The sequence below is a fragment of the Daktulosphaira vitifoliae genome, unplaced genomic scaffold, assembly GCF_025091365.1.
Source record: "Daktulosphaira vitifoliae isolate Bord-2020 unplaced genomic scaffold, ASM2509136v1 Scaffold_3, whole genome shotgun sequence".
Lineage (NCBI taxonomy): Eukaryota > Metazoa > Arthropoda > Insecta > Hemiptera > Phylloxeridae > Daktulosphaira > Daktulosphaira vitifoliae.
The window spans coordinates 19,658,458-19,670,675 of NW_026099574.1; the positions used below are offsets into that span (position 1 = coordinate 19,658,458).

General features: G+C 25.6%; 2 protein-coding genes across 4 annotated transcripts; one reads left to right on the forward strand and one right to left on the reverse strand.

Annotated features, from left to right (window-relative positions):
• The first annotated feature begins 24 nt into the window (after positions 1-24).
• Positions 25-6,917, forward strand: LOC126901620 (nucleotide exchange factor SIL1). The gene is made up of 7 exons (XM_050678237.1): positions 25-407; positions 478-617; positions 955-1,202; positions 1,593-1,767; positions 5,708-5,851; positions 5,963-6,123; positions 6,530-6,917. The coding sequence occupies exons 1-7, from the start codon at positions 179-181 to the stop codon at positions 6,795-6,797; spliced, it is 1,365 nt and encodes a 454-aa protein (XP_050534194.1). The 5' UTR covers positions 25-178; the 3' UTR covers positions 6,798-6,917.
• Positions 6,918-7,794: 877 nt separating this feature from the next.
• On the reverse strand, positions 7,795-10,653 carry LOC126901630 (replication protein A 32 kDa subunit). Of its 3 annotated transcripts, none has more exons than XM_050678255.1 (4): positions 10,268-10,372; positions 9,782-9,975; positions 8,306-8,581; positions 7,795-8,248 (listed from the first exon to the last, which is right to left on the reverse strand). In XM_050678255.1, the coding sequence occupies exons 2-4, from the start codon at positions 9,965-9,967 to the stop codon at positions 7,937-7,939; spliced, it is 774 nt and encodes a 257-aa protein (XP_050534212.1). In that variant the 5' UTR covers positions 9,968-9,975; positions 10,268-10,372; the 3' UTR covers positions 7,795-7,936. The 3 variants fall into 3 exon arrangements, with proteins under 3 accessions (XP_050534212.1, XP_050534213.1, XP_050534211.1); XM_050678256.1 differs by having other exon boundaries at positions 10,351-10,370; XM_050678254.1 differs by lacking the exon at positions 10,268-10,372 and adding an exon at positions 10,493-10,653 and having other exon boundaries at positions 7,797-8,248.
• Between the last annotated feature and the right edge of the window lie 1,565 nt (positions 10,654-12,218).

Here is a 12,218-nt window from a genome sequence, read left to right on the forward strand (position 1 = left end):
TTATTATTCGCTAAAAATATAATTTGTTTTTGATTATTGAAGTTTTGTACATTATTTGTGTCAATATTTGAGTAATTTTATGAAATTACGTGTCATCAATTTTATTATTTTATTTTTCATAGTTTATTATCTCTTCATTGTACTATAATAAGTTTGACGTGTTAAATTTTTCGTTAAAATGTTCTTATTAAGTAGAAAATTGATTTCTGTTTTGTTATTGATCTTGGTGTGTACAATGGGAGTAATATTGTACTTGGACTTATGGCGTATTGGGCCAGCCAAAAAAGTGATTGAATATCAGAAGTGGTTTCAGGGACAAGAGTTGAATGATCAAAAAAAATCTAATGACACACTGGAGAGTTCAAAAAATTTTGTTCCTACTCGTGAATGGCAAACTGTAGAAAGAGGTAAAAAATGCAATAGCATTATTTTTCATGTCTAACTTAGAATTTAATACTACTTATTGCTCTACTTTAGACCAAGTTCTACCTGCAGGACTTCATATTAAGATAGATCTTCAATCTGGAGAAAGGAAAGCTAAACTTATAGATGATAATAATCAAATTTATCAATTAACAAGTTCTACAAAATTGGTTTCATTGCCTCAAAATAAAACTGTAAGTAAACTTTGTTTAATATAAAACTTAATTCTTATATCAGGCATTATTAATGATAGTAAATTACAGTTATTTGAAAAAACTACCTTTATAAAATGACTAATTGGCATTAGAATGAAATTACTGGATTGGCTATTTATGTACTTATTAAGGATTATTGTTATTTAATTCATAGATTATAATCTATACCACTTAAGTTTTACACTTTGGGTTAAAAAAAAACTATTTTTCATTTAATATGTTATTAATTATTAAAATTTATTTTATTATTATTACTTAAATGAACAAGGAAAATTTAATTATACAATCAGTAATCATTTAAACTATACATTTTTAGGATAAAGAAAGTGGGAGTCTTAAACCTTCAAGTAGATTTAGATCATATGATGAATTAAAAAAAGATTTTGACAGTTTAAATATGACTATAAAAACTGATATAGAAATCTTAGGAGATCTATCAACTAAATTCAAAAATCACATTGAGACATATGATATGAACGAAAATAAACTTGTCAATATTTTAACTGATATGGAATATCTTGTACATCAAGTTGATACAGCAGAAGTTTTTATTTCTAATAATGGGTAAGGGTGAACTTAAAAAAAAAGGTTCAAATTTTATACTAATAAAATGTTTATATTGTCACCATCATGCAAAAAGTAACTAATTATGTTTTCTTTATTATTTCTTTTAAAATACTACAGAAGGTTGAAATTTAATAAAAAAAACTCAAAGTGATTTTGTATTTGTCAATAGTCTTCATTATTACATTTATCAAAAATTTTTAATCAAAGAGTTATGCAACCTTAAATTATTGTTTCAATAAATAAATAAACCACTACTGACCATTTGTTACATTACATTCATTGACAAATTTAATTTCTTCTCTATTACATACATATTGACTATGAAAAGTCAAAATCATCCATTTTTTGTTTGACAGCAATGATATTAATAACAGAAATTTTTTTCAGAATTTCAAATATCATTATACCATGTCTAAATAGTAACTCTAGTGTATTAAAAACTCAAGGAGCACAAATACTTGGAGCTGCATCTTCAAATAATCCAAAAGTTCAAATTGCTGCATTAGAAACTAATATTATTCCTCTTTTATTAAAGCACATTGATGATGAATATGAATACTCGGTAAGTATTAATTTTTTATTATATAATAATTAAAAAATAATTAGAGGTGGAACATATTTTTTATTTATTTAGTATAATAACAGGTTAACAAATTAAATATGTTGATAAATTTTAATATGTTTAATAAACTTAAACATATAATTAAAACAATAAACATTTAAGACAAAAACTTTAAAAAAAGTATGACCTAATATATACTCTTCCCATTATTAAAATATCCTGTGGTCATATAATTGTAGAAAATATTCTTCTGTATCGAAAATTTTTTAAAAAATACAGCTCATAGTTAATTTATGAACAAAATTAAATTATTTTTAAGTTGATTTTTTCAATCTTTCATAACATTTTTAGTAAAAATGGTTAAATAAAATAAACTGGATGACCAAACCATCAAAATCTATTTTTTTCCATCTTATTCACGATTGATGCTACATCTTTACTCCCTCTTGTATTTTTGTTCTTTATCCCTTTTTTAGTCATTCTTCTCATCCATTTAGCATTTTCATCTCTGCTCTATTTTCTTGTCAACTGCCCAACACTCTGAACCATACATCATAGTTGGTCTCACTAGAATTTACCTTTCAGCCTCATTGGAATTCTTTTATCTCATAACACACCAGATGCTTCTCTCTACTCCAACCACCCTCAATTAATACTGTGTTTTACATACTCATCAATACCACCGTTCTTTTACCCACCTTGGTGCACTCCAACTCTTACTCTAAAACCTTGAAACAATAATTTAAGGTTGCATAACTCTTTGATTAAAAATTTTTGATAAATGTAATAATGATGACTATTGACAAATACAAAATCACTTTGAGTCTTTTTTGTTAAATTTCAACTTTCTGTAGTAGTTCAAAAAAAATAGTCTCATATTACTATAAGTTATAGTATTTGTATGTTATAGTCTATAACATACAAATATGCCAAAAACTTCAAGCAGTTTAAAAAGTTATTTGTTCAATGGATTTCGTCGTAAAATAACCAACAAACGATTTTCAAGACAATTTTTTGTCAAGTTTGTGACAGAAATATCTAGAGCTGTGCTACCATAATACTTTAAGAAAGATTAAAAATGAAATAGGTGAAAATAATATTTGGATTGCTGTAGATGAAACTACAGATACAAACGGTCGTTACATTGCAACTTTACTGGTGGGAATATTAAAATTAAATACTCCGACTCTCTTATTTCTCCTGACATGCAAAGTTTTGGAAGAAACTTATCATTCCACTGTTGATTGGTTTATCAATGATGGACTAAAATTATTATGGCCGTTGGGTGGAAATTATGAAAAAGTGTTGGTAATGTTATCGGTTGCAGTTCCATACATGACAAAAATCGGTGATACACTAAAAGTTTTCTACCCAAATTTAATTCACGTTACGTGTGTAGCTCACATGATGAACAGGGTTGCAGAGAAGGTCAGAGAAATATTTCCAAATGTTAACAAATTAATCAGTAATCTAAAAAAAGTATTTTTAAAAGTGCCATATCATGTCCAGGTGTACAAAGAAATATTACCCAATGTACTATTACCTCCAGAACCGGTATTAACTAGATGAGGTTTTAAAGTGGGCATTAATGAGAAATAGAGTTCGAAAAAGGTACATTAATATAATAGAAAATATGTATGATAGCAATTGTACCAAGGTAAAAAGTATGGGAGGAGTAACAGAAGGTTTTAGAGTAAGAGTTGGAGTGCACCAAGGTGGGTAAAAGAACGGTGGTATTGATGAGTATGTAAAACACAGTATTAATTGAGGGTGGTTGGAGTAGAGAGAAGCATCTGGTGTGTTATGAGATAAAAGAATTCCAATGAGGCTGAAAGGTAAATTCTAGTGAGACCAACTATGATGTATGGTTCAGAGTGTTGGGCAGTTGACAAGAAAGTTGAGCAGAGAATGAGTGTAGCAGAGGTGAGAATGCTTAGATCGATGAGTGGAGAGACTAGAGAAGATAGGATAAGGTAAGAACATATAAGAGAGAGTATAGGTGTAGCGTCAATTGTAGATAAGATGAGAGAAAATAAACTTAGATGGTTTGGTCATATTATGAGGAGAGAGGAATGTTATAGAAATGAATTTTGAAGGAAGAAGAGGTAGATCAAAAAGTAGATGGAGGGATGTAATTGAATGCGATATGAGGACGGCTTATGTGAGTGTAGATTATGTGGGTGATCATATCAAGTGAAAGTCTAGGATAAGGTTGGCCAACCCCAAGTAGTTGAGATTAAGTCGAGGAAAAAGAAGAAGACTATATTCTTTGAACTAATTATATTTATTACATTTAACGCTGATTGCTAATCTTCCTCTGTTGTTGCAAGAACAACTATATCATCAGTAAAGAGAAGCATTATTATAAGAGAAGATATTATTACCTCTCCAATTTAGCTGTATAAGATATCAAGCTTAAGGTCCTAAAATTTTCTCATTGATTGGTTCTATGTTTTTTTGGTAGGATAACCAATCCACTACATCCAAAATCTCTATATCCACATCTTAATATCATATATTTTGCTAACATGTTTATAAGTAAATTTACATACGTATATTGTGACTTTTCCATTGAATTATCGTTTGATGAGTTTATATGCCTTGTCCTGTTGGTTGTATTTTATCATATTGTCTATCTCCTTTGCATATTTTGCTTCATGGCTTATTTTATTTCTTAACATCTCATATTGTCTTTTATTTTCTTCATCAGTTTTATTTTTAAACAATATTCTTCTCTCTATATCTTGAACTATTTTCATTGTTATCCATCTGCATTTCAGTGCTGGTTTCTCCCTAATTAATATTTTTTCTGCAGACTGGACAATAGATTCTTTTATATGACGCCATCTATGCTTTATACTACTGCAATTATCTATTCTTGGCATACTTTTGATTTCAAAATTTTCTTTGTGTTTCTTTTCAAACAACTGTCTTATTTCTAATTGCTTTAGTTGACATTTATGCCATTTATTTTTTGGTTTTTATAACTTCTTGAATTTCAACACAGACTTGATCATTATCAGTTTGTGGTCACTGTCAATATCAGTTTCTGAGTAAGATTTACTTAATTTGATTTGATTCTTATACCCATTCTTTACCAGGATATACTCTAATTGGTGTCTGTTAATATCACCTGGCATTTTATAAGTGTAGCGCCTGTTTTATGATTCATGAATAAAGTATAGATTACAATTAAATCATATTGTCTCATAATTTGACAAGACAATCACCTCTTTCATTCCTTGTTTTGAGTTTATATTTGCCTACTTTTCTGCCATTTGGATTTTCACCCACAATCGCATTCCAGTCTCCCATGATAATTAAATACTCCTTACCATTTGTAAGGTTAATGAGTTCTTTTATCTTTTCATAGATCTCCTTTACTACCTTATTATTCGCTTGTGTTGTGGGTATGTATACTTGTACTATTGTGATGTTGTTAGGAACAAATTTTAGTTTGATTAATATCGCACTATCATCGTAAGCAATGTGACTCTTTACACATTTTTATTAAAGATAATGCCTTTATTTCTTCTGTTAACATCACCAGATTAGAAAACTCTTTAATCTCCCAATATAAAGTCAGGGAAATGTGATCTACTAATGTAACCTGTTTATGAAGCATCCACTTACAGATAGTGCTAAAGGCACTGCCTCCTCCTACCTTCAGGTCCATTTTTGTAGCCTCTTACAACAGGCATGAGCTACCATTTAGTATTGTTCAGTAAATAGCTTTCTGTGTTGGATAGATTATTATATCTACAATTAAACAACTACACTAAGTATTTTTAATTAAAATTTCTTCTTGGTACTTAGGAATTTTATTTAGCTTTATAAATATAATTATTAAAATAGGCTTTATTTATTATTATTATTTGATGACAATAATAATATATATACCAATTATTCATTAATCATTAACTTTCTTAATATTTTGTAGGTTCAAGCCAGTTGTTTATATGCAGTATCTACAATGATAAGACGTTTTCCTGTAGCTCAAGGGATATTTATAGAAAATGGAGGTTTACCTATTCTCATTCATATTTTTAACAAGCCTATAACACAACACAATCTAAAACTTATGGTGTGTATTTAAAATTATTTTTTTAGGCTGCAAGAATTTGCTTATTAACCTGTTATTGATTAATAATGGTATATAATATGTTATAATAATATTACTAATATTATTTTATAGTTAAAAGTAGTAAGACTTCTAGAAGATTTAGTACTGGAACAAGATGATGCAGAGTTAACACTGAAAGAAGAAACAAATGAAAAATCAGTAGCTTTAGCTAAAGAAAGAGTGAAACAGTATAAAGAAATCAACTTAAAGTTCAACCTGGTTAAGAATGAATGGTAAAAATGTTTCAATTGTTAATTTTTTCTAAACTACAATAATATTTTGACTTAATTCAGGGTTGTATGTAAATTTATTTTCTTATATTTATAGATATAATTTATTTAAAAAAGATAATGAGTTGGTGTTTATACTCCTCACTTATTCGTAAAAAAAAAAGAGGCAAAACTCACACTTAAATCCCTAATATAATTATAATGTTGTAATTTTTTTTAAACGGCTTTAGCAACTAAAGAAAACAAAGTATAAAGATTGATTCTTTTAACGCTAGCCAAAATTTTAAGTGTGAGTTATAGTAATCTGTGGTTACTATAACTTATACTTTAATAACACTATAATACTATTTTAGTGTTATTAATAATCAACTAAATATAAATTCATTTGTTTTTCATGTAAATATTTAAGGTGCGAGACATTAGGTAATGTGATAATTCGAGCATCTAGTAATCCTGGTACTGAAGATAATAATGATTTTGTTGAAGCTGCAGGAAAATCATTATTGGTTATGAAGGAATCGTGTAGTTCTATGTTACAATTAAACAAGGAATTTTTGTCTTCAATTATGAAGTTGCTTAGTTTTTATAAAACATTATATCTGAAAGATGAATTTTATACACCATTGTATAATATAATAAATGATTTGAATAATATTTATGATCCAGTCAGAGAATAAAATCTTTATATTATTACCTAGTTTCCAAAATTTATTAAATTTGAAGATAACATAATATTAAGAGACATATTAGATTTATCATATTAAAAATATTAAGTGCTGTGATTTGTTTAAGTAATATTTATTATTTTCTAAACTTTACTATTTTATAATATTTTTTGTGTTATATAATATAAACTATAAAAATAGATATTATAAAATAAGATAAATTGTAGTTTAAGTAATTTTAAGTAGTAAATAATTAAATATAAATTAGTACTATTATTGTTATACAAATCTGATAATCATTGAACATTTCTTGCCATTTATCTAAATTCGGTATTTTTTTTTCTAAAAACTATTTAAAGTATAATAATTGTATGCCAAAATTAAAACTCATATTAATATGTCATGAATCTGTCCATTTATATTGGATGAGTAATTTTAGTTTTTTGAAATTTATTTTAAAAATGACTTAATATTGAAAACAATGTGTATATGAAGAATAATCAATTAATATGATGAAATAAAATAATTTTTTTTAGGACTAACGTTTTTAATTAATATTTTTTACATAAAATAAATAGTTCTTTTGATACAAAAAACAATTTTAGTTGTTATATTGCAGAATAATTAATTTAAAAGTTAATTATATAAATTTTCCTATTTTATGTTCATATCAGAATGAAATAATTCTGTATTATAAATATACCAGAGAATGTATTAATAGTTTGGTTTTTAAAATGATTATAATTGTTTTACATTACTTCTTTATTATTAAAATTCAAACCCAAAAACATCTTTAAAAATAAATATATTCTACCTAGAATATTAATAAATGAACACAAATTTAATTAACTTATAAATTCATTTACTGTCAGTCGAATACCATTAATGTATAAACCAACTTACATTTTATGAAATTTTAAATATATTTAGTTACAAAAAAAATTAAAACATCCAAACATGTTTTAAATATTAATTTAATTATATATAAAAATAATTTTAAAAAATAATATTGTATTCAAAATTTATACTAGTTTTCAAAGTTTAAAATACAATATAAGTTTTAGAGAAATACATTAAGAGGATATAATAAATATAATTTATGTATAGGTAAAATGCTAACAAAAAATATTGTGTAAATCCTATAACAAATCTTAATTACCAAAATCAGTAACTTTATAATGGTTTTCATCAATTGTTGAAAATATATGACCTTCTTCAATGAAGAAAGCTAATACTTTTTCAATTTCTGGTAAAGGAATTTTTTCTGGAAGTATTTTCTGAATATCGGATGATGTATAGCCAGCTTCATCAGGGCATTGCTTTAGTACTGTGTAAATCTTTAATTGTTTAGGGTTAAGAGATAGACTGTTACTTGTTGCTCCAAACCCACCACTAGTGGTATCACCATTTATTGAGAAATTTAATTCATTTTTAATAAAGTTGCTAGTAGTAGGATTATTCATCTAAAAAAAAAAAAATTTATTTAACTTGAAATGCCAAAATTTTTTAAAAATATTTACTTGAGTCATATTAAGTTCTTCATTTTGGTAAGGTAAAGCTATAATACTTAATAAATGATGGGTAAGTTCATTCAAACTTTCTAAGGGTTCAACGCTATGGCAGAGTAAGGTAACTTTGTCATTCTGAATTCTTTTATTACCAACTACTTTGAAGTAAGCATTTTCAATCAATTTGGGATACCTAGATAACTCATTTTCATCACCCCATTGAATACACAATAATCGTCCAGTGCTGTCTTCAATTGTAAACATATTTTTTAATGTTTGTGTTTCAACCTAATGTAAAAACAAAATTAGTTAATTGTTAAATTTTAGAAAATAGATTCTTGGTTTTAACTCGGGGATATAAATATTTAAAGAAAAAAATAGTAGGTTAAAATTTGTCAAATGAAATAGTCTAAAATGTATAAGTGATATGAGGTACCTACAGCAAAAAAATTAATATAATAAAAATTTATTTACGTATAACTGCATTATCAGTTTGAAAAATGTTGCTATAAATGCTATCTTTTGAGGAATTCAATACTGTTTAGTCTTTAGACAATAATTATTTCATTATTTAATTTTGTATTTATCTTTTTTTCTTTTTCTAAAATTTAAGTCTACTTAATTTTTTTTGATGCCTTAATGCAAATACATATACTCAAAGTAGTACAGCGATCTTTATAAAAAAATTAGTTGAATGGATATAATATAAATTGTATCAAACTTGTAATTTTAATTAAAATAATAATAATGAAAGTAACAAATAAATTATTCAATTACTTTGAACAGAATTTTTTTAATTTCATTTTAACAGTTGAATAATTAAATAACTTTATAACTTCATCATTTATATTTTATAAAATTTTTTAAAATATCCAAAAACTTAAAAAAAGATATAAAAAAAAGTATAAAAAAAGATCACTTCAATAAAATTCTTTTTTTAAACACTTAAAAATTAAAAAGAAAAACTAATCATACTAGTAACTTGTACAGGTCTACTTATACACATGTTTTAACTTATTAAACCACATAATATTTTTTTTAATGAGATAAAAGGTCATTTTGAAATATTTGTATAGGAATATGGTTTTACATATTTTTCCGTGTTACCATATGGGTCATGAAGACAATTTTAAAATTTGGGGGAAGGATTAAAGAAATTAATCATTTATAATTTAAAGTTTTTTAATTCTAATATAGTACATTGATTTGCTATATATCCATTAATCAATGAAAATATATCAAAAATTTTTTAAATACTGACAAAAAATACTTATGATTAATTAAAAATTAAAATTTATATATAATTAATAAATATATAAAAATTATTAAGTTAGATTAACAATTTGAATTTCTTAAACTTAGTAGTAATTTTAATGATCATTAACCAAGAATTTTTTTTTTTTATATTGGGAATTAAAAATAGAATAGAAATAATATATTGTTAAAAAAAAGTGCTCACAATATAAAAATAAAATTTAATTATTTTACTTGTTTAATAATGCCAACGACCACAACATGGACATTTTTGTTTTCATCATTATTTTCTAATAGTTGGCGGATAGCTACAGGAATTACTGTCATCTGCTTAGATTCTCCTACAGACCCAACTGCTGGACTTTGTGTCATAGTTGTGTTGAAACCACCTTCATCTTGCGTAGATTCTATACCCCACATTTTTTTATCTAGAATAAATTTAAAGATATAAATGAGCCTAATGAAATTAATATTTAAGTGACAATCAAACAAATAATACATATAAAAGCTTTCATAAATATAACAATAGGCTTAAGAAATAACAACTTTTAGTCTAAAAAATAATTAATCAGAATCATAATTTTTTCAACATAGTAATTTAAGAATTAAGAATAAAACGATTATATTCTAAGATTGTAGCAATCTAGTTTCAGTCAATGTTTGAATATATAGTAAAAACGCCAAAGTAAAATGTAGTAACTTTTAGTTAATATTGTTAACCTTTCACGTTTAATTGAAAGCTTGAATTTAAAAATTTTGATCTTAATTGTCAAATAATAGTGAGTTAAAACTGTTACTCTTACAAATGAAGATACATTAAATGAAAGCGAATTCTAAAGGAGGTATCAGATCTTTAATTAAAACTTAGATTTAAGTATAAAAATTAAATGACATTTATCAGATAAGGACTCGATAAAATGTAATATAAATAAGTACAGAACTTACTTAATTAAAATATGGTAGTAAAAAGTAAAAAGTTAAGTAATGCAAATAGAATATTTCACTGTAAGTTTATACTATGATAAATATTCAACACATAAAAAAAAAATCGTTTTCTATCGTGCTTACAAAATTAAACAAAATAATGGAAATGGAGTAAAAAATTGGGCGGGAAAAACGAACCTATCATTTAATGATAAGTTGTTTTATAAATTTAATCTATGGTTGCTTTTCTATGATACCAACCTAAAAGTCAACGCAATATTGCTCTATCCATAATTTGTGTTAAATTTAAAATTAATATTCAATATAATTAATAAAATTGTGTTCAAACATTTATAATTCAATCTTAAATAAATAGATAGTAATACCCAAAGATATAAAAATTGTAACACCCCTCCCCATTTAAATATATACAACAATATTTTGTTATGACTAGTTCAAGAATTGATATAGTTTCCTCACATTTATTTAATAATCTATGACTAGAGTTACAGGGGCCCATATCTAAATTAGATTAGATTTCTTTTATATAAAATATGATACATGTCATCTTTTCTTTCGAGAATCTATGATACTATTGATATTCAATCACATTAGTAGTTGGTTTACTATCCATAATAACCAATTAAGTTAAGTTAAGTTTAGGTTTTAAGAATTTTTATTTATGTCAGGAAATTCTGACAAATATTAATGTTAAAAAAAATGTCAAATTAATGTATAACCGTGGCCGCTCATTTGTAAAACATCGTATACTAAATTCACCATTAGTCTGCGCTTCAGACGCATGTGAGGATACTTTTTGATTTTTCCTAGTGTCAGTATTAAGGCTATTGTTTTTAAATTTTAAATCGACGAAACTTAAAAAATAAAACAGCTATGAAAATTCTGTTTATATTAACATATTCAGTGTCATTTATACTATTAATTATAGAAAGAATTATTGATAAATATTAGTTTATTTCCTATCATTACAATTGCAAAGTAGAGACATGCTTAGTTCGATTTGAATCAGACTAGACCACAATCCGGTCTTATACTTCAAATAATAAATAGGTATGGTCTTAGTTGGGGTCTGAAGTTAAAAATTGTTCTTTAAAAGCTTTATGGATCCCCGGTCCTGGTCTTTAAATAATGTATCGGTCCGGATCCGATCCTTTATAAAAATTCAAGGGTCCAGTCTCGGACTAAATCTTAAATTGAGATAATGATCCATCATTGACACATCATTCACTTTTACTGTGAATACTTTTCATTAGAGACAGATGATCGGACATTTTATTTAGTGCAAGTATCTACAGAAAACTTTTTTTTCCATTTAGTCATATCAGAAAAGTTATTAATATTTATCTGATTAAAGTTATATCATAATTTATTTTTAAATAATGATGGTAAATCATCTACACAAAGTTTGAGAAACATTTGGAATTAAAACTCAAAATTAAATAAATGAAAATAATGAAAGTAATCATAAAAAACTTTTCCTTTCCAATAAAACTAAATCAATATGTTTATTTTAGTATTTATCTATTAATGGTTACAAAAAATTTCAAAACAAGCGCCAAATATAATATTGTAATCACATAGCTTGTATAGCCAATGAGGAGGGTCGTATTCGCTATAGGTTTATTTCGTGTGTGGAATGGTAGTATGCTTATCGACCTTATCTTTTAAGGCCGTAAAATGTTCTATGAATTTCCTAAAACTTTTTTCTTCCAGAGTCTAAATTTTA